At 36.2% G+C, this 27,443-nt stretch overlaps 1 protein-coding gene across 1 annotated transcript in view; it reads right to left on the reverse strand.

Moving 5' to 3' along the window:
• Positions 1-27,443, reverse strand: part of DCTN4-p62 (dynactin subunit 4) — a 63,630-nt gene that overhangs the window by 20,226 nt on the left and 15,961 nt on the right. Inside the window, exons 3-6 of the mRNA XM_089104817.1 lie at positions 26,107-26,289; positions 21,605-21,740; positions 16,791-16,965; positions 14,021-14,204 (exon numbers count right to left, since the gene is read on the reverse strand). Coding sequence (XP_088960943.1) covers positions 14,021-14,204; positions 16,791-16,965; positions 21,605-21,740; positions 26,107-26,289 — 678 coding nt within the window. The remainder of the gene's footprint in view (positions 1-14,020; positions 14,205-16,790; positions 16,966-21,604; positions 21,741-26,106; positions 26,290-27,443) is intronic.

Consider the following 27,443-nt stretch of genomic DNA (forward strand, 5'->3'; position numbering starts at 1 on the left):
CCAATAAAACTTTTTAAATAGACTTTTTATTCAACGTAGTTGAAAGTTTTGGAAATTAGGTCTTTAAGGATGAAAACCCCTCCCCCCAACAGCCCTCAGGGCAAATGTTGTAAGTTATGCCCAGGGGGCATATAATGTTTTTATTGAAAACGTTGTCGTAGAAACTTCAAAAGGGCTCATTCAACTGGGAATTGAAAGGGTTACTGCCTTTTTTAATAGTTGAAAGTGATTGGAGAGCTACTAATCCCCCTCTTACGCCCACCATTCCCCCAAACATATGCACTCAAAATTTTGAGATATCCATTTTTTTCAACATAGTTAAAAGTTCCTTGAAATTAAGTCTTTTGGGATGATAGCCCCCTTCTAGGCCTCAGGGCAAGGGTTGTAAGTTATGCCCTGGGGGCATATAAGGTTTATATAGAAAGTTGTTGTGGAAATTTCAAAAAGGGCTTATTTGATTGGAAATTGAAATTGCCCTTTTTAATAATCGAAAGTGACTGGGAAGTAATTAACCCCCCTCTCTCGCCCACCATTTCCCAAAAAAACATTCAATCAAAGTTTAGAGATAGTCATTTTGTTCAACGTAGTTGAAAGTTCTATGAATTATGTATTTAAGGATGACAAATCCCCAAGAGCCCCAAGGGCGAAGGTTGTAAGTTATGCCCTTGGGGCATATAAGGTTTTCATAGATAGAGTTGTCATAGAAACTTCAAAAGGGGCTCCTTCAATTGGAAATTGAGTAGGCTAATGCCGTTTGTAGTAGTTGAAAGTAATTGGAGGGTAACGAACCACCCTTTCACGCTCACCATTCCTCCAAACACATCCAATCAACATTTCAGATAGCCATTTTGGTCAACTTTGTAGAAAGTTCTAGAAATTAGGTCTTTGAGAATGACCCCCCCTCCATCCCTCAGGGCAAGCGTTGTAAGTTATGCCCTGGGGGGGGGGCATATAAGGTTTTTATTGAAAGTGTTGTCGTATAAACTTCAAAAGGGCTCATATGATTGGAAATTGTAAGGGCTAGTGCCTTTTTTAATAGTTGAAAGTAATTAGAGAGCGACTAACGCCCCCTCACGCCCACCATTTTCCCAGACACATCCAATCGAAATTTTGAAATAGCCAGTTTCTTTAACGTAGTTGAAAGTTCTGGAAATTAGGTCTTAGAGCATGACAACCACCCTAACAGCCCTTAGGGTAAGGGTTGTAATTTATGCCCTGGGGGCATATAAGGTATTTATAGGAAGCATTGTCGCTGCAAAAAGGGCTCATTCGATTGGAAATCCAAAGGCCTAGTGCCCTTTTTAATAATCGAAAGTGATTGGAAGGCTTGACATTTTTATAGTAAAGATCGATGTGGTATAATGTATTTTTATTTATTTTTTTTTTATTTTTTTTTTTTTGACCAGGGCACTTCATATAGAAGGAGCTGTGGTGGGAACTTCGAAAAGGGCTCATTCGATTTAAAATATAAAGGGCTGATGCCCTTTTTAATAGTCGAAAGTGATTGGAGGGCAACTAACCTCCCCTCTCACGCCCACCTTTTCCCCAAACACATCAAATCAAAATTTTTAGATAGGCATTTCATTCAACGTAGTTGAAACTTTTGAAAATTAGGTACTTAAGGATGAAACCCCCCCCCCCCCCCAACGGCCATCACTCCTCCAAACACATCCAATAAAAATTTTGAGATAACCATTTTGTTCAGCATAGTTGACTTCTAGATAGGAAATATGTTTTTGAGGAGGATACTCCACCACAGCCCTCAAGGCAAGGGCTTTAAGTTATGCCCTGGGGGCAGATAAGGTTTTTACAGAAGGCGTTGTTGTAGAATCTTCAGACAAGGGCTCATTCGATTTGAAATTCAAAGGGCTAGTACCCTTTTTAATAGTCGAAAGTGATTAGTGATATTATTTGTTGTTGTTGTTGTTTAGACCAGGGTACTTTGTGTCAAAAAAGTTGTCATAGGAACTTCGAAAAGGGCTCATTCGATTGAAAATAGAAAGGGCTAATGCCCTTTTTAATAGTCGAAACTGATTAGAGGGCAACTAGTCCCCCTTCCACGCCCACCCTCCCATTTGCCCATTATGTTTAAAATCTAAATGTTGCCTTAAGATTAAATCAAAATGCACTGTATTAATGCTAATTCCCAATAAGGTATCTCAGCAGTATCCCAAGAACGACTGAGGGTATTATATTCAAACTTTCGGGGCTACTTCTGTTCTTAAAATTTAACCAAATCAAAATAGCTTAAGTGTATCCAAGCTATCAAAGAAAGTAAATAGTTTTTTTGCGGATGGTATCAAGTTTTCCATTTCAGGTCAACTAGATTAGGTATGAAACTAAATTAAACACTAATATTTGTGTCCAGATTTTTAAAAGGGTTTATGTTGTAAAAATTGCTGAAACTTTTTCTCCAGCATACAAATAGCAGGCCAAACTATAAAGTCATAAAAAAACGAAAAGATTTAAGGTATTATTTTCTTTTTCCCTGAAAAGACTATGTCAATATAAAACGAACAGAAATTAATTAAAAAAACATTTTCAACAAAATAAGTTTTTCAAAAAAAAGTAAAGAACTCCATTAAACAAAAACAATGACTTTTGGAAAAAAAGCAACAAACGCTTGCACGGAAAGCCTTTTCCCCAAACGTCACTCTCCATCCAAATTACAGCCACCTCGATCTGTTTCTGAATCAGTTCCAATTTTGTCCCCCACTCGCTGCTTTACCTCCAGATCTAAAAAAAACTGTGCCCCTTCATTACGAAAAAAAAGAACATAATACCCCGCTTGTTTCCCCTTTTTTTATCGGATGGTGGTGCTGCCCAGGTTTTGCATTGATTCGCTTGTTCCCCCCCCCCCTCTCTCTCTTTCCTTTTAGTGTTCCTTTTAACTTTTCATACGCATTTCTTCTCTCTATTTTCCTATTTTCTTTAGTTTTAATGTATATTCGCTTGTTTTGGTCCTCCCCCCTTTTAGTGGGGCTTTTAATTTTTTTTAACACGTATTTACTTTTTTTTTAGTTTAATTTGACCAGTTTTTATCTTTTTAACTTTTTAATTGACATTTTACAGTTAAATTATTGACTTACGAATTATCTGTTTTGTTTTTGTCCGTCAGCTGCTAGGGACGCATGTACCAAGATTAGATGTGGGTATTCAAAGATTGTTGCAAATCGGTCGAAAAACAATCGCAAAGCTATAGTGTCGCTGTACTCTTTTTTCTGTGACCATGCTATTTTGTACCTTTCAGGTATTTATATTTTGCTTAGGAAGAAGAACCTATCTAAATTAAGGAAATGCTATTATCGGTATTGCAAATTTTTGTGGTATCTTCCGTTGTCATTTCGTAATCGCCGTATTATCCAAAAGTATAAGGCACCTGATATAAGTGAAAAACTTTGTGATTTACATATAAAACTGTCGGCAAATACCTATGAAAAACTGTCTCCTCACCATGGTCTTATTAGTTTGTTTCGCTGAATTTTCTTTTTATTTGTTTATCTTAATTTAAGTGCTGTGTGTTTTTATTTTTTCTTTCCTTTTTCTATTTACTCCACTATTTTTTACATTGTTTGTGCAGTGGGTTATAAATAAATTATTATTATTATTATGAAGAATCCTATAACTATTTTCCACATTATTTCCTACTACTTTATCACGATGTAATACACTCAACATGTTCTTCCCCCCTCCCTTCTGCCCTACTATTATCTTAGAGTTCTATTATGACAAGCTAGTATAGCAATTAATGTTAGATTTTCCACGTTAAACCTTTTTCCATTTCGTTATAACAACAAACACTACGATTATGCTTAGTAAATTACTATTGGTTTAATGCTAACTCCTCCCAACTAACTTCTTCTTAAGAAGTAAACCCTTTATTTCTAAATTATGAAGAATCATATAACTATTTTCTATATTATTTCCTACAACTTTACCATGGTTTAATACACTCAAAATGTTCTGTCCACCTCCCTTCTGCCTTAGTATTATCTTACAATTCTATTATGATAAGCTAGTAGAACGAATAATGTTAGATTCTCCACGTTAAACCTTTTTCCGTTTCGTTATAACAACAAACACTACGATTATGCTTAGTAGTTTACTATCGGTTTAATGCTAACTCCTCCCAACTAACTTCTTCTTAAGAAGTAAAACCTTTATTTCTAAATTATGAAGAATCATATGACTATTTTCTACATTATTTAATACAACTTTATCATGGTTTAATACACTCAAAATGTTCTGCCCACCTCCCTTCTGCCTTTCTATTATCTGAAAATTCTATTGATAAACTAGTAGAACGAATAATGTTAGATTTTCCACGTTAAATTATTTTGCATTTCGTCGTTACACCAAACACTACGATTTCGGAGAAGGGCAGATGGTGTATAGGGGAAGTATAGGCACATGGTATATGGGGTACATAGTCACATGGTATATAAGGGAAGGGAACATAGTGTACCCCTAAACAATCCCTAATCATGATTTTCTTATGTATAGTACCTTAGTATTTGTTATAGATATTCATGAATATCCTACTATTCTCGTGTTATTTGCCCGTTTGATGTTTTTTGATGACCTTCCCTTCCAAAAATAAATTCCCTCCCTAAACGAATTTCTGCTTATGGGATTGACCAGACTCCATAAGTGTGTTTACATTTTCTTCTACATTAAATACCGATATTTTTCTCTTTTTTTTAGGGGGGGGGGAAGGTGCTTCTTTAAGGGAATACGGGTTACATGTCTAAAAGAATTGCTAGAAAAGTGTCTTATTTTTTTAATAATATAATTTGCTACTTTTTTATCTACACCCTAAAAGGGATTTTTCCACCGTCCAACTGTTTGCTAACAATGTTAGATAACAGGCATTTGTTTGGACGGCGGAAACACAATTGTTAGCAAACAGAAATAAATTCCCCAACAAGCATTCGATTTGTTAATTATATTCTCTAACAATGTTAGCTATCAGTTTTTAGTTGGACGGCGGAAACACTATTGTTGGGAAAATTGTTAGCTAACAGTTTTTGTTTGGATGGCGGAAAAGCCCTTAAAATCACAGCCAGTTAATAGAAAAAACACAGAGAACAGCTGAATCACATTGTCTGACACATGCACGGTTATTTCCGGGTATGATGTGTATCTACTCCCAAGATTAAATAAGGACGGGGCCATTGTGAGTCATGGTGGCGGAGTTGGTTTTCTTTGCAAGTCTGCAATTCCGAATCGAGCCCTAAATATACCTATCCCTAGGAAACCTGAGCACGAAGTTCTGTGGCTTTGGACAAGACCCCGATACTTACCAAAAGAAGTATCGTCAATCATTTTTGGTATAGTCTACTACCCACCAAGAGCATCATTCCGAAAGGAACTTGTACTCTACCTACGGCATGCGATTGACTACATAAGATCCCAATACCCATAAGCTGCCATTCAGATCCTGGGCGACTTTAATGATTTAAAGGCTAATTGGCTCTCAAGTTCACTCTCACTTACGCAAGTTGTTGAAGTCCCAACACGCGAGGTAAAAGTACTAGACCTTATCTTCAACAATATTGAAGAGTTCTATAATCCCCCCTCCACTCTCCCCGCTATTGGAATGACTGCCTACCTTACTGTAATATGGAAGCCTAGCAAAAAACCCCCTGACGGATCCCAGTCAGGGGTGAAGTACCGCCCACAAACTCAAGAACAACTCCAGATTTACCGAGAGTGGCTAGCTCGGAAAAACTGGTCGAAAGTCCTTACTATGAAGAACGGCAACAATATGATGCAAGAGGTCACTGCTCAGCTTTTACATGAATATAATGTAATGTTTCCCGAAAAGACAATCCTAGCCAAGTCACAATATGGGCTGTGGGTGACTTAAGAGATTAAGTATCTAATCAAATTTAGACATGAGCTCTATAAGTTGGGATATGAAGATGAGACTTAAAAATGGGGCAACGTCATATGTCTCAAAATAAAGAAATCTAAAAAGGAATTTGGTGCTCAAGTGGTTAACAAGCTTTGGAAGTCTAACCCCTCGAGATTCCATTAGAAGGTCCAGGAGATTATGGGACGGACTCGAAAGCAGCTGAGAATCTACAGCCCTGATGGTGAACCTCTGAGCGCTGATATGATCAACACACATTTTTCAAATATTTGTCGCAAACACCCAACTCTTGACGAGCTACCTGAAAATGGACCCATTGAACAAATTCCGATCATTCGCCCCCATGAAGTATGCAAGAAGCTCAAACGCCTGGACCTCAGGAAGAGTAATTACCCTCTAGAAATTCCTATTGAGTTGATAGCTCGTTGCTCTGAGGAGCTTAGTCCTATTTTGGCTTCCTGTTTCAATCAATGTCTAATAGATGATACAGTCCTGAAGTACTTCAAGACAGCCTATATAACTCTCAGTACCAAACTAAAAAAAACCCTCTCACCTAACGAAGTGGACTAGATTTCAAAAATACCGTGCCTTTCCAAAGTGTTTGAGGGTTTTATCTGTGGATATTTATATGGAGATATTGAAGCTAATTTAGACCCTCGGCAATTTGGTTTCAGGCCTGGACATAATACTAGCTACTATCTTGTATGTCTTCTTGACGATCTGATAAAACATCTCGAGAAGAAAGAGTCATACGCAGAAATCCTTCCCAGCGATATAGTAAAGGCGTTTGACAGCATGCAATACCTGATAGCTATTAACCGAGCTAAAGAAATGGGTGCTCGACAGTTTCTTGTGAGAATGGTTGCAAGCTTCGTGCACAATCGAAACCAATGTGTTTCACTAACGCAGGATGAAGCATCCGAATTCCAAGAAATATGGTGCGGAACACCCCAAGGGACAAAATTAGGACCACTGATCTTTTTGATTGTTTTTAACCCTGTCCTAGCACATATACAAAGTCGCTATAAGTTTGCTGACGACCTGTCAAGCATATCATTCCGCACCTTAGCGAGCCTAGCAGAGGAAATCACCAACTCATCAATATTTTCCCAGCCAAAGCATAATCTTGAAGATGTAATGCTTACAGTTAGTGAAACCAAGAGCCATATTCTACGTGTTAGCTTTTTTAAATCTGCAATTCCGTCCCAAGAAGACACTGGACTTACAACTAAAGATGAAATAAAAATCCTAGGAGTAATTTTCAAAAGCAACCTGAAATGGGATCCACATATACAGTCTATCCTCCAAAAGGCTTCCCTATGTCTAAAATCCTTTGCTTGCCTAACGCGGTTCAATATCCAAATTTCCATTATGCGCAGTCTATACTGTATGCATGTCCGATCGGAAACCGAGTATACTTATCCCGTTTAGCACCCAGGTCTAACGGCTATCCAAACCGGAAAGCTTGAAAATATTCAAAAGCGGGCTCGCAAAATAATGCTTGGGGCAAATTATACATCCTTTGAGGACGGCCTGCAGAAACTGAGGCTTCAGAAACTATCTGAAAGGCGCCACGATCTCACGATGCGTTTCGGAAAAAATGCCTAAGCTCTGATGTCCATCGCAAAATATTACCGGATTTCCAGGAATCACAGATCAGTCGGCCAAAAACACGTAGAGGAGCCCTCACTTCGTCGTCCCAACTCCTTTGTCCCCCACCCCGAAAGACATCAAAAAGGTATATATCATCATTTGTTCCATATTTTATGCTCCACTATAATGAGAAGCTAGTTGAAAAGGAAATCTGTAAATAGTTATTAAAATGTTTAATAATTTTTATATTTATTTATCTTATCTCATGTGGAGTATTTTCTTAGTGTTTAGCCCCCACTGCTAGCTATAAGCTCTAGTGGAAATTAAGAGTTATCATTATTATTATTATTCACACGTTTTGTGCTTTTAATTTGAACCGATTTGACAAGTCCTTTCTATTGATTAATTAAAAAAACTTTTTCTACAAAATAAGTTTTTCAAAGAAAAGTAAAGAACTCCATTAAACAAAAATGAGCAAAAATAAAATCAAATAATCTACTAAGCGTGAAACTACCACAAATCAGCATCGATAAATAAATGAAAACCAAAACGAACAGATATTATAATAAATAACCGAGTCAAACTCAAAACGAGCAGAAATTAATGTAAGTTGGGCGCAAAACTCCTATGCCTTCCCAAGGCCAGAACAAAATTTGCACTTTACTGAAAAAAATATAAATGATTTTACTTTTGTAAATTTAATAAATAAAATAATATTAACATTTTGATTACTAAATATCAGTATATTTATATTAAACTGAAAATGCACATTGATTTGTATTTTTTCAGTAAAGTACAAATTTTGTTCTGGCCTTAGGAAGGCATAGGGGTCAAAAAAGTGGTGAAAAAAGTTTTTTTTAATTAATTTCTGTTCGTTTTATAGTGACATAGTCTTTTCAGGGAAAAAGAAAATAATACTTCAAATCTTTTCGTTTTTTAAGACTTTATAGTTTGGCCTGCTATTTGTATATTGGAGCAAAAGTTTCAGCAATTTTTAACAACATACACCCTTTTGAAAATCTGGACACAAATAGTACTGTTTAATTTAGTTTCATACCTCCTCTAGTTGACCTGAAATGGAAGACTTCATACTATTCGCAAGAAAATCTATTTACTTTCTTTGATAGCTTGGATACACTTACGCTATTTTGACTTGGTTAAATTTTAAGAGCAGAAGTAGCCCCGAAAGTTTGAACATACCCTCAGTCGTTCTTGGGATACTGCTGAGATGCCATATTGGGAATTAGCATTAACACCGTGCATTTTGATTTAATCTTAAGGCAACATTTAGTCTTTAAACATAATGGGCAAATGGGAGGTGGGGCGCGGGAGGGGGGGAGTGGAAGGGGGATTAGTTGCCTTCCAATCACTTTCGACTATTAAAAAGGGCATTGGCCCCTTCTATTTTCAATCGAATGAGCCCTTTTCGAAGTTCCCACGACATCTCCTTTGATATGAAGTGCCCTGGTCTAAACAACAACAACAACAAAAAATAATATATTATACCCATATCGATCTTTACCTTAAAAATGTCAAGCCTTCCAATCACTTTCGACTACTCAAAAGGGCACTAGTTCTTTCGATTTCCAATCGAATGAGACCTTTTTGAAACGACAAGCCTTTCTATAAACACCTTATATGCACCCAGGGCATAAATTACAACCCTTACCCTAAGGTTTGTTAGGGTGGTTGTCATCCTCTAAGACCCACTTTCCAGAACTTTCAACTACGTTAAACAAAATGGCTATCTTAAAATTTAGATTGGTTGTCTTTGGAAAAATGGTGGGCGTGAGAGGGGCGGTAGTCGCTCTCCAATCACTTTCAACTATTAAAAATGGCCCTAGCCCTTTCAATTTCCAATCAAATGAGCCCTTTTGAAGTTTTCTACGACAAGACTTTCAATAAAAATCTTATATTCCCCCAGGGCATAACTTACAACCCTTGCCCTGAGTACTGGGGGGTGGGGGTGTCATACTCAAAGACCTAATTTCCAGAACTTTCTACTTCGTGGAACAAAATAGCTCTCTAAAAATTTTGATTGAATTTGTCTAGAGGAATGGTGGGCGTGAGAGGGGGTTAGTTACCCTCTAATCAATTTCGACTATTACAAAGGGCACTAGTCCTCTCAATTTCCAATTAAATGAGCCCTTTTTGAAATTTCTTTTTGAAACAACTTTCTATATAAACTTTATATGCCCCCAGGAGATAACTTACAACCCTTGCACTGAGGGCTCTGAGGGGGATATCATCCTAGAAGACCTTATTTCAAGAACTTTCAACTACGTTGAACAAAATGGATATCTCAAAATTTTCATTGGATGTGTTTGGGAAAATGGTGGGCGTGAGAGGGGTGTTAGTCACTCTCCTATCACTTTCAATTTTCAATTGAATGATCCCTTTTGAAGTTTCTGCGCTTTCAATAAAAACCTTATATGCCCCCAGGGCATATCTTACAACCCTTGCCCTGAGGGCTGTGGAGGGGTTGTCATCCTTAAAGACCTAATTTCTAAAACTTTCAACTACGTTGAATAAAATGGCTATCTAAAATATTGATTGGATGTGTTTTTGAAAAAGATGGACGTGAGTGATTTGCCCTCAAATCACTTTCGACTATCAAAAAGAATAATAGACCTTTGAAATTTCAATCAAGTGGGTTTATGTTCTAGTTTTTATGAGAATGTGTTAAAAGAACTTCTTTGCACCCGAGATATATTTTATAACCGTTGTCTTGAGGACTGTGGGAAAAGCGTCCTGTTCAATGAAATAATTTCATGAACTTTGAACTTTGTGGAACAAAATGGCTATCCCAAAATCTGAATTCGATGTGTTTGGGGAAATGGTGTGCGTGGAAGGGGTGGTAGTTGCTTTCCAATCACTTTCGACTATTAAAAAGAGGACTAGCCATTTTAATTTCCAATCGAATGAGCCCTTTTTGAAGTTTCTACGATAACGCGTTATATAAGAACCTTATATGCCCCCTGACAATTATTTTCAACCCTAGCCCTGAGGGCTGTGGGGGGGGGTGTCATCCTCAAAGACCTAATTTCCAGAACTTAAAACTACGTTGAATAAAATGGCTATCTCAAAGTTTTGATTAGATGTGTTGGGGGAAAAGGTGGGTGTGAGAGGCGGGTTAGTTGCCCTCTAATCATTTTCGACTATTAAAAAGGGCACTAGCCATTTGAATTTCCAATCGAATGAGCCTTTTGAAGTTTCTACAACAACGCCTTCTATAAAAAATCTTATATGCCCCCAGGGCATAACTTACAACCCTTCCCCTAAGGGCTGCGGGGGACTGCCCTCCTCAAAAACATAATTTCTATCCGGAAATCAACTACGCTGAACAAAATGGCTATTTCAAAATTTTGATTGGATGTGTTTCGGGAAATGGTGGGCGTGGCAGGGTGTTAGTCGCCTTCCAATCACTTTCGACTATTAAAAACGGCGCAAACCACACCAATTTCCAATTGAATGAGCCCTTTTCGAAGTTTCTACGACAACTTCTTCGATACGAAGTGTCCTGCTCTAAAGGAAAAAATTAATAAATAATACATTGTTGTGTAGATCGTTCTTATATGCCCCCAGGGCATAACTTAAAACCCTTGCCCAGAGGGTTGTGGGGGAGTGTCCTCTTTACTTAGTCCCCGTTTCTTGTCTCGTTCTCGAGTGTCCCCGTTGTTTACTTAGGCAGCGCGATCGCGCTGCCTATGATTTATGAAACAAATTTCTATATAAACCTTATATGCTCCAACCCTTGCACTGAGGGCAACAAAATGGATATCTCAAAATTTTGACTAGATGTGTTTTGGAAAATGGGGGATGTGAGAGGGGCTTAAGCCGCTGTCCAATCACTTTCAACTATTACAACAGGCACTAACCCTTTCTATTTCTAATTGAATGAGCCCTTTTGAAGTTGCTACGACAACACTGTCAATAAAACTTTATATAACCCCATGGCATAACTTACAACCCCTGCACTGAGGGCTCTGAGGGGGTTATCATCCTAAAAGACTTAATTTCCGGAACTATCAACTACGTTGAACAAAATGGATATCTCAAAATTTTGATTGGATGTATTTGGGAAAATGGTGGGCGTGAGAGGGGCGTTAGTCGCTGTCCAATCACTTTCAACTATTAAAAAAGCCACTAGCCCTTTCAATTTCCAATTGAAAGAGCCCATTTGAAGTTTCTACAACAGCGCTTTCAGTAAAAACTTTATATGTCCCCAGGACATAATATACAACTCTTGTCTCGAGAACCTTGGGGGGAGGGGTTGCCAGCTTTTAGTATCTAACTTTCAAGCCTTCCAGCTACGTTGAATATCAGTACCATCAAAAATCTTTGAATGGGTGTGCTTGCAGAACAGGTGGGCTTGAAAGGGGGGTTAGCTGCACTCAGATTAATCCTGACTCTTAAAAAGGGCATTATCTTTTTGAATTTCAAATCAAATGAGCCCTTTTTCAAGTTTCTACGACAAAGATTTCAATAAAAACCTTATATGCCCCAGGGCATAACTTATAACCCTTGTCCTGAAGAATATGGGAGGAGTGTCCGGCTCAAGGGTATAATTTCCTGAATTTTGAACGTCGTGGGACAAATTGGCTATCTCAAAATTTCTATTGGATGTGTTTGGGGAAATGGTGGGCGTGGAAAGGGTCTTAGTTGCCTTCCAATCACTTTCGGCTATTAAAAAGCGCACTAGCCATTTCAATTTCCAATCGAATGAGCCATTTTTGAAGTTTCTACGACAACGCGTTCTATAAAAACTTTATATGCCCCCAGGGCATAACTTACAACCCTTGACCCGAGGGGTGTGGGGGAGTGTCCTCATCAAAAAATATTTTCTATCAGTAAATCAACTACGATGAACAAAATGGCTATCTCAAAATTTTGATTGGATGCGTTTGGGAGAATGATGGGCGTGGGGGGGGGGGCTAGTTGCCCTCCAATCACTTTCAAATATTAAAAAGGGTACTAGCCACTCCAATTTCCAATCAAATGAGCCCCTTTTGAAGTTTCTACGACAACTCCTTCGATACGAAGTGCCCGGGTATGGAGAAAGAAAAAAAAGTATATTGTGCCCACATCGTTCTTTACTTAGGCAGCGCTATCGCGCTGCCTATGATTCAAGCTCTTTAGATTGAACTAAATGATGATAAGTGCCAATACCACACCATGCTACGTTGAGACACGGTAGAAAACGGTCCAATAGCCTGTAAAAAAAAAGTCATGGAGAAAAGTGCAATATTTGCAGTACTCAGTATTATAATAACTCAATATTTGACACGACAGGCCATACAGCCTTTTGTGGGGTCAGATGCACGAACTGTGTATTTCTTGCTTTATCGTTTTTGTATACTTTTTAACTGTTACTGCAAAATCTGATTTGTCATTTGTAGAATGTAAAATGATATGAGACACAGCTTTTTGATCTGGCATTACTATATAGAGAGAAACAGCTGTATGCTTTATAACTGTTTGCCGTGACCAGGGATTTAATATGTAAACAGTTGGTATTTTCGAAGACCACACTGCCTTTCCATAATGTATGAATAACAGTTCAACAGGGACAAATCCTTTTATTTATTAGACTGAAACAACAACAAAAAACTATAGATTTTTTGGTCATTTGTACTCGTCGTCATCTACACATTTTTCTCTTATCCCGAATATTTGTCACACGCAAAGAGCAGCTTTTTCTATATAATACATTGGTGTGAAACTATGGAACAGTATTCCACGGGAAATAAAAGATTTTGTTTCAGTTCCGTCATTTCGATACAATTACAAAAACATCTTCTTTCTACTAGTATAAATAAGTAATGTTTAGGAGGATTCTCTTTCTTTTTCTGTAGTTCCTTTTTCAGTATTCTTTAGTGCCTTTTCAGTATTTATCAGTGCCTTTTTTTCAGTATTCTTTCTGTTTCGAAGTTTAACACTTTGTTGTTCTGTCAATAATAAGTGGTATGGTAATATGAATACTTGACGTTCTCAAAGGGCTAAAGTTAGGCCCTAGGGATGATTGATCAGTCCCTTGAGTTGTGTTTTATTTGTGTGTTTATTTTCAATAAAGTCAAAGTCATGTATATAGTACTGTCAGAGTTAATCTGCTGATGACGGCCACTGTATACTTGACTGAAATATCTAGATATTTTGTTGTTGTTTGACTGTTAAATAAAAGGATTTGTCCGTATGGAACTATGATTTGTACTTTATCTAAGCATACCAGATAATATACAAACAAAATATAGTAATACGCCAGCAGCCACCTAGCGTGTTTCATGTTGGATGTTTTGTTTCTTGTTTTCTTTTTAATTAATAAAATCTTATATTTATCTTATCGTATCTGCTATAGCTAGTGTAATTAGTAACAACCCTTGTGTGTTTACAACGGCCAGTGTTTTGTTTTGCTTTTTTGTTACTGTTTTGTGTTGTTTTTTTTTTCAGAAATACGTAGTAACTTTTTGTAGACTACGGCCGTATTTTTACTGGTTGGAAAAATATTTTTTCTAAATCTACAATGAGTAAATAAGTCTATAAAACGTGACTTACTATCCTCCCAGATGAATCTTAAACTTAATTGAAGATGGGTTATATTCTGGTTTGCACAAATTATGCTCACATCTGCGGCATCTTTGGGATCGCCGAATCATTAAACTTTTCTTCGATGAAAGCATTTCATTTGTTGTTGTGGGCTGACGATCTACAGATCTATGACGCTGTGGGAGTGATAAAACTGAAAGAAAAAGACTTTCACAACATGAAGGACATTCAAAATAAAGACAATGACAATTAATCTCTCCTCTTGAATTCTACCGGGTTCAGGGGAAGGATCCAACACAGTGTTATCAGATATCTGGTTTAAAATTGCACCACCATAAAAGTGAAATTACGCCGAAAGCGCCATTTCTCTAGTAAAATTGCGCCGAATGAACAATTTCCCACCCCCCCAAAAAAAGCACAAATTTGTAAAATTCAATGTGCAACCGCCTCAAAAAACACCCAAATGCACCTCATCAGGCCACTCTGACCCAACATTCAATAGCACTTCTAGCTTTCAATTTTTCCAAGCCTGTACTATCAATCAAAATTGAACGTTTTTACCGTATGAAAATTCAACAACGGCCTACAGCCGAATTTTTATAATTTTGCAAAGCTTTAGCCTTTGTTTTAAAAGATACTATTTGGGCAAACTATTCAAGATTTATTGGATCAACACAGTACAACTTATACATATGAACTTAAAACACAAGGCAGATAGAGAGGTAAAACTCGATGCTTCTCCTTTGTCACAATAAACAAACTAACAGCAAAAACAAAAAACGCACGCTTTTCAAAAAAGAAAGAAAATGAGGAAAAAAGAGCAAAAAGGCAAACTTCCACAATAACAATTTAACAAATTTTTTATCACTATAATTAGATGACCTAAAATAGCCCACAGGATTCAAGTCCCGAAAAACTGTGGCTTAAGAATAAACTTATTTCGTGTCCCACCCCCCGCACCAACAAAACCACGAGCCTCACTTATAATCCAATCTTTATACATGTATGTCTACAAGTGATAGAAAATATATTATTACTTTCTCGAATTTTGATCCATCACCCTTAAACACACAAAGTAACTCAAATGTCAAGAAATCCAAAGATCCTTTTTGCAGACCAATAAAACTTCAAAAAAAGAATTTCATCTCAAGTTCCTCAAATCGCTCCTAATTTCCACCAAGTCAGAGAATTCCAAAAATAACTAACCTTAAGCACCAAAAAACATACCTTATTTTTGCTTAAAGTCAGAAACTTTCATAAGTCAAAAATGTTTCATCTCAATTTCTTACAACTATTCCTTGTTTTTGCTAAACGTTTTTGTGTCAGAAATTAAAAAAGTATCACCTTAACCTCCAATAATCATTTCTCATTTTCTTTTTTAAACCTTAGCCTAAAAACTTTAAAAACTTAGCCTAAAAACCATACAAGAATGGCGCCCCGCAGAAATTTTGGAGTCTAATGTTAGATCTGATTATTTGATAGCGTAATGGATGGTTTTTTGCTTGGCAATACTTCTGATTTTTTCCAATAGTATGCTAATGATACTATTTACACCAAATAATGTCTTAGGCCACATTGCCTTTCCATGTATAAATAACACAAACGAAACTATAGAATATAATTTTTGAAATAAGGTTATAATATTTGAAACTATAGGTTATAATATTTGAAATAAAATAGGGGGAAACGAGCTTTTAATAATAATAGTAAAGGTTCGAATATTTTGGCTTCACGTCCGAAAGCCTTTATCAAAGAAAAAAAACAACAAATAAATTAAACAGAATATAGGGAAAGAAAAGGAAAAACCAAAACAAATAACATAAACGAAAATAAAATCACGTCTTATTGTGTCCAATATGTCCGATGTGAGTTTTTTTTTCGTTTGTGTTATTCGTTTTGTTCTTTCCTTTTCTTTATGTGTTCCGTTTAATTCATTTTATTTTTCGCTGATAAAGTATTACGGACGTGAAGCCAAAATATTCGGACCTTTATTATTACTAAAAGTGTTATTTCCACTATCTCATTTCAAATATTGTACCCGTTTTTCAATATTTTCATTTGTTTTATTTGCTATTTATACCAACCCACCAAAGTGAAGGTTCAGTACGCAAGAGAAACGATAGTATATAAATGAATGAATGATAAATAGATATATTGGCAAATAGCGAGAACAGTAAGGGAACGAATAGTACATACTGGAATAAATCTTCACAGGCTGATTGATAAACTCTTCAGATAACCCTTCTACCGTTTCGACTGGAACTGGGGGGTTGTGCTGACCTTTGAGTTTTTTTATTTGATCTATAAACTATTTTTAACAAAATATACATCTCAAAATTTTGATAAGATGCATTTGGGGAAAAAGGGGCCTTGAGGTGGACTAGTTGCCCTCCAATCACTTTTGACTCTTAAAAAGGGCAAAAGATATTTCGATTTACAATCAAACGAGTCTTCTCTGAAGTTTATACTACCATCCCTTCCATAAAAGTCCTATATGCCCCCGGGGCGTAATTTACAACACTTGCCCAGAGGTTCTGATGGGCTGTGTTATCTCTGGAGTCTTTGTTATACGGAATTTTTGTAAAGTTACAAAAAAACTTAAAAAATGCATTAAAAATTTGTTTATAGTCATTTTTGTTACGTTTTTACGAGTAGGACAAACATTTTTTTGGGGGGTGGGGGGGTGTTCAAATCCCCTACAAATTCATATCAAATGAATGAATGGTAAATAGATATACTAGCGAATAACGAGAATAGTAAGGGAACGAATAGTACATACTGGAATAAAGCTTCACAGGCTGATTGATAAACTCTTCAGATAACTCTTCTGTCGCTTCGACTGGAACTGACGGCTGAATGAGCGGTGATGGAGCTGGTCGTGAAACCATTGAGAGCCCAGGTACAGAAACATGAAGCCCAGATAAACGCTTTCTTGCGCTGCTACTAATCCTTTCCTAAAATAAAGTAAAAAAAAAAACTGTAAATTGCAGCTCCTAGAATTATCTATATTTCTAGACAAGCCCAACAGTACTAATATATGCTGAACACCTGAACACATATGCTTTCTGGGAAATGCAAGATAAGAATTTTCCATTCTTCCAAAAGACGTCTTCACAAGACAACATATACGATGAGAAACAAACGAGAGGTCAGTTTTTCTGTTTTTTTCGTAAGCGCTTTGCATTTGCTTTATATCATACGATGAGAAACAACCGAGCGGTCAGTTTTTTTGTTTTTTATTGTCGTAAGCGCCTTGCATTTGCTTCATATTATACGATGAGAAACAACCGAGCGGTTAGTTTTTTTTTTATTGTCGTAAGCGCTTTGCATTTGCTTCATATTATACGATGAGAAACAACCGAGCGGTTAGTTTTTTTTTTTTTTTTTTTTAGTAAATGCTTTGCATTTACTTTATATTATACGATGAGAAACAACTGAGCGGTCAGTTTTTTTTCGTTAGCGCTTTGTATTTGCCTGATTTTATACGATGAGAAACAACCGAGCGTTCAGTTTGTTCTTTTTTTCGAAAGCGCTTTGCATTTGCTTTACATGTTGAATTTACAATTAGTGGTACCAAATACAGTTTAAGCACCACCTTGATGTCAATATTATTTTTTATCAAAAAAAAATCTTTTAAGTTTTTACCAACTGTTTCATGATTCATTTTGAAAATACTCGTTAAGATTTCAAGTCTAACTTCGATAACCACTTCCAACTATTAAAATTAGAAGTAATTTTTTAGTTAAATTAGAAGCAATCTGTAAATAGAAGCAATTTTTTTATAGCTGTTTTTTGGCGTAAAATAATATCAAAATTCTGGAAATAACAGGTGTTGGAGTTCAGCACCACAAGACTAATATCTCATTTGAATAAATCTCATTCGAAATAAACCATAAAATAAAGATACGAGGATTAATTGATGACACCAGCAATCGCGCGGAATACAGATATATCGCTCAACGCTTAGGCACAAGACAGCGGTAATGAAAGATATACAGCCCAAGGTCTGAGGGGAAATACAATCCTAGAACACGTAGAGATTCAATCTTAACCATGTTGCCATAGAAATATTAAGTAAAACGTTGCCGCTATTGGTTAATTTGCCTAGGCTCCACATTTTACTTTCTTACAAAAGTATTGACTAAACTGAGAAAGAACTAATTTGGCTAAAAAAAAAAATTCAAATACCCCCCCCCCTTGCTCAAAATTACAAATTAAATCAAACCTGACAACATTGCGAAGTTTGAATTTCAAATATTGCACTAAAATCGTTCACACCACGTCATATATCAGTTTTCAGTGTATAAAGTGGTTCAAGTAAATTTTAAAATAAAATTTTCTCGCTAATGCTGGGGTCACATTGCAGTCGCATCTGTGGATAAAATCTTAATTAGGCGCAACTTCTGCGGCAATTATGTTTGCCATTCGTAGTTTCTCGAGTTGAACGTTGTTCAACTTTCAACCATACAATTCATGATTGACAAATCAGAGTCAAGAGTTAAGGTATAATTTTTTGAAATTTAAAAAATGGAAGCTTAGAACATCAGCTTTTCTGTCCGTAAAGGGAATCCTGCAAAATTTTCTAAGTATAGTAATTGCATAGACTAATTGGGAAGAAAATAGTGTTGATACAAGCTTTTTAAACCAAGCACTTGTCATTTTTAGTTTCTGCTTCTGAAATACGGGTGTGACGTTAAAATCAAGAAAAAACGCATGCCATTCATAAAATTTGCCTTTTTCATCGACAGGTGTGACTTGTGTTTGGCTCGGACATGACTTTCATACTTTCATAGCTTTCTTTTTAAACATGTTTCTTTTTTTTCGTCAATCACAAGCAAGCCGAACGGTTATAATCATCTGAAGCAAGATACAATCCTTCTCTTAACTTGTTCAACCATTTGCATAAGGAACTCAAACAATTTACAATAAAAAATTTCCCTATATCCTCCCCAGACTGAGGTAAGAATGGGTTTCAAGTTCAGACCCCCAAAAGGCAAAGCAGGGACACTAACTCTTACTTCTGACCAAGTATGGTTCAGACCTGGACTCCAAAAACATACAAGTACAAAACGTAATCTTACTTATGACCAAGTTTGGTTGTGATCTGGACTCCCAAAACGTACAAGTACAAAACGTAATCTTAATTCTGACCAAGTTTGGTTATAATCTGGACTCCCAAAATGTAAAAGTAAAAACGTAATCTTAATTCTGACCAAGTTTGGTTGTGATATGGACTCCCAAAACGTACAAGTACAAAACGTAATCTTAATTCTGACCAAGTTTGATTTTGATCTGGACTCCCAAAACGTACAAGTAAAAAACGAAATCTTTCTTATGACCAATTTTGGATCAGCTTTGGTTGAGATCTGCAAACCCCTTTTGGTCCATGAGCAAATGAATGGATTCTAGAAACTCCTCCCTTCCTCCCAAATACGAGTCGTAGCTCAACCTCTTTCACATTGCTCCTGGGATTGGCTTTTACATGCCTTCAAAACTTTTGAAAAAATTATCGAATTGAAAAATTTCACTTAAAAAATAGAAAGAGTCAAAATTTTAGATTTCCAAAATACCTCGATGAAATCTAGAAGAAATAAAAAAAATTTCCACCTAAGGGCTCTAAGAGAAATTTCCAAGGTCTAAATGGGTTCGACACTACATGACTCCAAGAAGTTTACTTTCAGGAATAGGACGCTTTTGTTTTGCTTCTTATTTACACTAATTAGTAGGTTGGTCCTCAGTTTTATACATTACGAGCAAGCGTTTGATTCTGATAGAAGGGATTTAGCAGTTTTACCCTTGTATGGTATACCAGACAAATACATTAAAATGATTAGGGCTATGTACGAAAATAACACTGCTGCGGTTAAGATAGGAAATAAGGTTAGCAGCTGGTTTTGTATTGAATCAGGAGTTAAGCAGGGTTGTATTCCCTCCCGCTTTATATGGAGAATTGATGTATTTTGTCTAAGAAGCACAGGAAAGGCAGTGGGAGACCACGGTATCAAATGGGGAGAAAAAACTCTCCTGGACTCATGCTGATGATTTAAGTATCCTAGATGAAAGTGTGAGCAAAATGAATGAGCTTTTAGAGGTTTTTGTGAGTTCAGGGTAGTAGAATAGGTTTGAAAATTAATTTTAAAAAGACGAAGTCACTAAGACTAGGAATAAGGGAAGATTAAATGGTGACATTGGGTGACGAAAAGATTAGTCAAGTAGGCAGTTTTATTTACCTTGGTTGTATCATTAGTAAAGACAGTGAGTGCAATTAAGATGATAAAAGTAGAATAATCAAGGCTCAGGGTATTTTTTTTTTTTTTTCACAGTTAAATTTTTTTTGGAAGAATAGAAAGATAAGTCTGCAAACCAAGATTAGAATATTGGAAGCTAAAGTGATGACAGTTGTCAAATTTGGCTCTGAAGCATGGGCGCCCCGAAAAGCAGATGAATATTTGCTAGATGTTTTTCAGAGAAATTGCCTACGGGTCGTTGTAGGTACCCAACTGACTGGCCGTATTTCAGACAGTAGGCTGTACGAAAAATATGTTTCAATACCACTTTCTAGGGCTTGAAATGAAAGAAAGGTTGAGATGGCTAGGGCACGTTCTGTGGATGAAGGATGACAGATTGCCGAAGATTGTCCTTTTCGGCCAACCGTCAAGGGCTAAACGGAAAGCAGGTCGTCCTCGTCTAGGGTGGGAGTATGTCATAAAGAAAAATTTGAAGGGAATGGGAACTTCCTGGGAGAGTGTAAAGAGAGAGGCTTTGAATAAATTGGGATGCAAGAGGAGCGTGCGTAGCTGTGTCGGCCTCAGGCAGTTTCGTTCTGTAGTGAGTTGTTAGTAGTACTAGTAGTAAAAAAAAAAATGATTTTTACTCTATAGCTAAACATTTGAATTTATGCAAACTTTAGATCTCGTTAAATGATCCCTATGTCGGGAGTGCTTCCGATATGACAATCGGAACAAAACATAAAGGAATAAACAGCACGAAGTCACTTTTGTTTTGGAAGGGGGAGTTAAATTAAAAGTTGTTTTGAAATGGGAGTTAAATTAAACAGCACGAAGTCACTTTTGTTGGGAGTTGATAAACAGCACGAAGTCACTTTTGTTTTGGAAGGGGGATATAAATAAGGCTCTGAAAGAGGACCTTTGTAAAGACTAATAAAAAAAAAATTGGACAAGGCTAATAAAAGTATTTACCTCCTTCATGGGTCGGTTCAAAGATTTTGAATAACAGCTCAAAATCTTTAATGTTCGGAAGCAGGTTTTTGTCTTAGAAAAAGATATTCAGAAAGTGCTGTAGCAAAAAGTTACACGGTGCTCAGTTAGCATTTGAGTGGCTTTTGATATTCACCTAAATTTGGACTAGATATTTCATCTAGAATGCGAAAATTCAACATATGCTGATAACCATCCAAACTTTCAGAGCAACCTCCTCACCCTCCTACTAGATATTATTATTAATTGTCCAAATACTTTTTCAATGTTTAATTGCCAGCTTTATTTTATTTGCTTATGATTTTCAAGATAACGTTTATGGTTTAATACTTTTGTCAAATCCTATACATAACAAAATAAAATGGAAAGCTTATACCCCAAATGCCTGTTTCCTTCTCTGCTGCCTCTTTTGTTCTTGTTCTATCTTCTCCACCTGAGCAAGGGAACGGTAGTACTCAGTCAGTTGATTAACTCTCTGGCCAAATTGTGCCTCTGCATCCGGCCAGGGGCCACTACCTGAAAGGATCAACATGCAATAAATTCAATGTTCCTTTTAGTTTTTTTTTGCCTTCCTCCTTTGTTTGTTAACTTTTCTTTCTTTCTTTTGTCTTTCTTTTCTGCAACAATGCATAATTTTCACCTATTTTTCACACGAATTTAGATAAAATTATATTGCGTAGAAGATATTCATCTTATGAGCTGCTCAGAGGCCAAACTGAGCAAGTCCACAAACCTAGCAGCAAAAAAAAAAATCAAAATGGAGATTCATTGATGGCTTATATTTTACTGGTTCGATCATCTGGAAAAAAAAATCAAAAACTTTTTGGAATCAGTGTTTTGAGTGTAAAAAGTGTCTGTGGGTGCATTTTCAAATTTCCTTGAAAGATATTTTGTTAACCAAAGTCACCTCCGCCACCTCAGGTACGCAACAAATAAAGAATGTCTCACAAAGAGCACCGGATTTGAATTTACTATAAATCGAGTTTATGACTATACACCTCAAAATTAACCTGGAAAACAACAGCACAGTATCAGAACATAGCTTCAATGATCATTGATAACAGAACATGAAAAAACAAAGTTGCCAACAACAACAAATAAAAATAACGGGCTTTTAAGATCCGGTGTTCTTTTTGAGACATCCTTTACAATTAAACGAACAATATAAAGATTTAAATAAGTAAATAAAACCATGAAACAAACTAAAATAGACATCAAACACTTTCTAAAACGTATTCATTAAAATACTGAGCAAAATAAAATATAAATGACTTAAGATATTCCCCTGTGCTAGAAGCCGGGTCTTTTCATTTCTTAGTCTAGTGTTAGATCTCATCTTTTGACAGCGCAGTGGATTGATCTCTGCTGGGCAATACGGGGCGCGGAGTTCGATACCAGCTTTCACAAAGTTTGGTGACGGGCTTGCAATCTGTTCCAGTAAAAAAGATCTAGCAATTGAAACGTCAACAATTCTCAACGCCACATGCGCCAATCGCCGACTCTAGTGTATCTTTATCTTTTTTAGTGTTAGATCCTGTTGGGGTTTCACCCCTGTTTCCTTTTGTTTCTTAGATAAATGACCTGTTTTCCTTTCCGTAATTACATTTGATTAGATTTGCCTATAGTATAATTTTCAATGATAAGTTAAAGTCTCGTTGCTAAGCTAGTGATTTTTGCAATAAGTGAGCATTCAACAAAAATTGTATTTTCTGCTTCCTGATCTGAGCCTGAATCGAGGGATAATATTATTCAAAAGAAGCGAGGGGTTTGACCTTTAATTTAGCGGATTGGTCAAGGCCAATCTAAGGTCCACCCCTACAGAAAGTGCTTGGTATACAAGTGGTGTTTTTGTTTTTAGTCTGTCTTCAGAGTTTATGGAGGTATGTTTTGTTAAGTGACGTCGAAAGAATACAACTGAGTTATTTTCCACAACTGTGTTTGATTATTTTGCCAGGAACCCAGGCAGGGTAAAAAAAGAGTTCGCGAGAAATACCGTCATTATTATATCGACAGGAGGGAATTTTTCACCCTCCAAAAAGAGATAGCTAGAGATATTAGGGGTGACCCAGATTGTGGCACCATTGGCCTAGAGTTTGGCGTTTTTGATCGTTCGATCACGTTACCATACCCTGGAGCAGGATATACCGTAACAGGGTATTACCATACCCTATATTTACGTTACAGCAGTGGTGGCCACGAGGCTTTCCACCCCAATAAGTGGTGCCAGCTTTGGTTCCAATACAACAAGTGGGGTAAGCGACTTGCCATTACCAATAGATCCGTAAGGGGTTTTCTCAAGATTCAGTGATTGCTGATAATGAGTTAGAAAATTCAAACAGTTTGGTCCAAGGTCGAAATTTCCAACTCTTGTCTACGATTATCAAGAGAGTTCAAATGAGATGTTTCTTAGCATCATTATATGTTGAATAATTGTTTTGGAGTATAGTTTTCAAGGCTCTTTTTTGTTTCATCTCAAGTCTATCAAGTTTGTCCTTCGTCAGTTCTGGATCCTATGCTCGACACACTCCAGACATGTTCTTACACAACCACAATGTATGGACTGTAAAACTTCATTTGGTATACCAAATCCATTACAGTTGAAAAAAGAACGTAACAATGAGGCAGCTTTTTAGTCAGATAATCAGCATGATAATTTTACTTTAAATTTTAGTGTAACAGTGTTTGAACTATCTTAACTTTCTCCTTCAATGATATTACAGAAGTATGTGAAGTGTATCTAACAGTTCTTGGCTACCAGGATGAAAGAATTCATAGAAGAGTTTAAAGTTTCACTAACCGTCAGCCTATCATGTCTAATGCCAGCTTTTAAATCGCCCAAAACGAGAGACATCTTAGTCAAGTTGGCTTGAAAAACAGACTATAAGTCTTTGGTAGGAAGAACGATGTTTTGTCAGTTTTAGATGCACACCATTGCTTTTGTTGAATATCTTTAGGATTTTATGAAATTAAAAGCCAACCAAGTGCTTCGTCTCTAAGACTTAAAAAGACATAAAAAGCAAACTCGGTCAAACTAGTCTCTGAGAGGCTTCTTAACGTGTCAAAACCAGCAGGTGCCCATCATAAGAAATTTATCTTAGTTAACTGATTCCAATTTATTTCCCAATTCAGGAAATGTTCAAATGAAGTTGAAGTTCAATTCCGGACTCAAATAAAGTTTATGATTAATTTATTTATTTAACTTTTGAGAGTAAATGCTTTGTGCTTCTTCGCATTATGTACTTTGCTTTTAATTTTCAGCCCAAATTTGAACAAGTTTTTCTGCATTGGTGCAGTAAAATTGAGCACTGCTAGGCAATACGGGGCCCAGAGTTTGATGTCAGCTGTGACACTTCGCTGCAGGGCCTTAAATTTACTTGCGAAGATGGTGCTATGCAAAAAACGTCTCCATAACAATTTAAACAAGAAGAAGAAATAATTTTCAGCCCAACCCTTGCGATTTGGGAGCGCCCAGCTACAACACGCTGGCCTAGTTTTAGCTGTGCCATGCTCTAGTAATTGCATAGCAAGCTTGACCAAATTGTGTGACATTTTTACACAAGCACAATTTTGACACACACACACACACAACACACACACAGTCACGGCAAAATTTTTAAGCAAGTATAATATCAACAAAACTAAAATTAGGCATTTTTGCGAATTGACAAAAAGTCAACACAGTATTTTTAGCAAGTACGATATTATCAAAAGAAAATTAGGCATTGTTGTGAATTGATAAAAATCAACACAGTATAAAACAAAACAACACAGTACTCACGAAGCTGGGGTTGGGCTATGTTGTTTTGGAGTATTCTTCGAAATATGTACTTTCTCATATTCTTTCATGAAAGTATGGAAATAATTCTAATACTTCTACCAACTCACTGGAACACAAAGCTGAAGGAGGCCAACATAGTAGTGCACACTCCTCCTCCTCCATCCTAATCTATTCAATCCACTTCCCTTTTTACACCCTCCCCAAATATTGACTTACGGGCCAGCTTGATTATTAAATAAAAATAACATTTAAACTAATTCTAACTATTTGCTCTCACGTTTACAAATTGCTTTTTCAAGCGAGAATTTCTGTCACGTCATCATCAGGCCAGTTAAAATTTTAAAAAGAATTAATAAAGTCACAGCACAGGCTTTTTTGGTATTATCGCTTGGAATTTTTTTTTTTTTGAAAGCCTGAAAATCCACACCTAAGGTAAGCTTAAACAGCTTTTTCATTCTGTTAGATAATAAAGCTGGCAGAAGATTTTATTTAAATAATAGCCACATTTTACTAGTTTAGATTTAATTAATTAATTTAATTAGTTTAATTAATCATTTAATAAGCTTAGATCTTTATTAGTCTGATTTAAGACTATTAAAGATTAATAAATATAGATAGATAAATAAAGATTAAATAAATGACTTAAATATCAAAGTCTCTTAAAAAAAAAGTTTAAGAGAGAGTTCAAGGTTTAAGAAAATTCAACGATATGTGAAGTGTTTATCCCTTTTTCCAATCGTTATAGAACAATTTATAGGGCATATTTATTAATCTCAAGAATATTCACAGTGCCGTGTCTAAAGATCGTAAGCTAGACATTCTGAATTTTGAAAAGCGTGTTTTCATATTTCCGAGAAAGGAGGGGTGTGGAAGGGGATCTCTTTCTAAAAATTCATAAAACGATGGCCTAAAATTAAACCTTTTTGAATGTTCATAAGATTTTGGACCTATCTTTGCAAGGAAAACCCTAATAAGGGTAGAACCAGCATGTACCTGTGTGTATAGATTTTTCAAAGCCAGTCCCTATTTGGAATATTTAGATCTTGGCCCAAAGCCCAGGGAACTACTACCTCAGTTCTTTGTAGACTAGAGTTTTATACCTACCTCCAAGTGCGTCTGGAATTCCAGCATCACGTGAAGACCACCGGCAAAATGGACAGCTTTGATAGTATACCTTTTTGCTAATTGGCTTGGGAGGATCTTCCAGTGAAGTTGTCATAATAGTAGAAGCTCTTACTGATAGCGCATGACCACAGTTTGGACAATCCCAGCAATTATCACATCTAAAAACAAATAAAAGTGACATCATAGATAATAACCACCAGATAATATAGAAAAACAATAAAGATGCGCGAGAAGGCAAAGTAACCTAAATAACCGGTTGTACTTCTGTATTAGCTGCTTCAAGCAGATGAAGGAAATCTTTTACTGGGGGGGGGAGCGAGGAGCTCGCACTCACACATCATTATTCTTTTTTAAATAGGGTCTACACAAACACACTTCAGTAGCTTACTATCATTTAACACCTTTATGCGTTTTATTTAACGCATAGACAAATTTTAGATTCTTCTAAACAGCTTTTCTGTTTTCTTAAACAGCACAGGACACACAGTGCAAAATTCTGCAGAGCTATCCCATAATTTTCTCTAAATGCTAGGTCCTTGATTTCTAGATAGACTTTAATTATGATCGTAAAAAAGAGGGCAGCAAAACAATTTTGAATTGAACATTGAATAAAAATTAAAGTAGTTAAAAAGGAACATAATGTAATTTAAGCCAATAAATGTTTTTCAGTATAATTAATGAATGACATTAGATAGGAAGGCTGTATGACAAAGCACGCCGTATTTGAATCAACTATAAAACGTTTTGTTTATTTTAAAGAAGTAAACAAAACACGTCATTCTCTTTAGAAGTGTCAAGACATAGCATCAATGTTCAGTGATAATAAAACATGTACAAACAATGTTACCAGCATCGATAATTAAAAATAACTTACTTTCCAAATCTGACGTTCTTCTTGATGTACACTTTATAAAAACTACCTCTTCAATAAGTGGTATTTCAATCTTGGTGCCATCTTAGTATGGAATCCAATTATAACTTTTTGTAAAAAACTTTGCCTAAATTTTTGAATTGATGTTTCAAATTTCAACTTGACGAGCTATTTAAATTCTTTTTGGCAAATCCAAAAGTTTGATCAAACTGTTTGTGGTAACAAACTGTAAGGAGAAACCTGGCTCAATAGTAACCAAACTCTAAAAAACGGAATTTTTATACCAATAGATACAGCAAAAGAATTGGATTTTTATGCTGATTTCAAATATATAAGTTTCATAAAGTTCTACTCATCAAAAGTTACGAGTCTCAGAATATTTGCCTTATTTTCAAAAAAAGGGGGAAACGCCCCATAAAAGTAATAGAATCTTCATGAAAA

This window comes from Artemia sp. Qi Xiang Cuo, chromosome 19, assembly GCF_049724085.1.
Source record: "Artemia sp. Qi Xiang Cuo chromosome 19, ASM4972408v1, whole genome shotgun sequence".
Taxonomy (NCBI): domain Eukaryota; kingdom Metazoa; phylum Arthropoda; class Branchiopoda; order Anostraca; family Artemiidae; genus Artemia; species Artemia sp. Qi Xiang Cuo.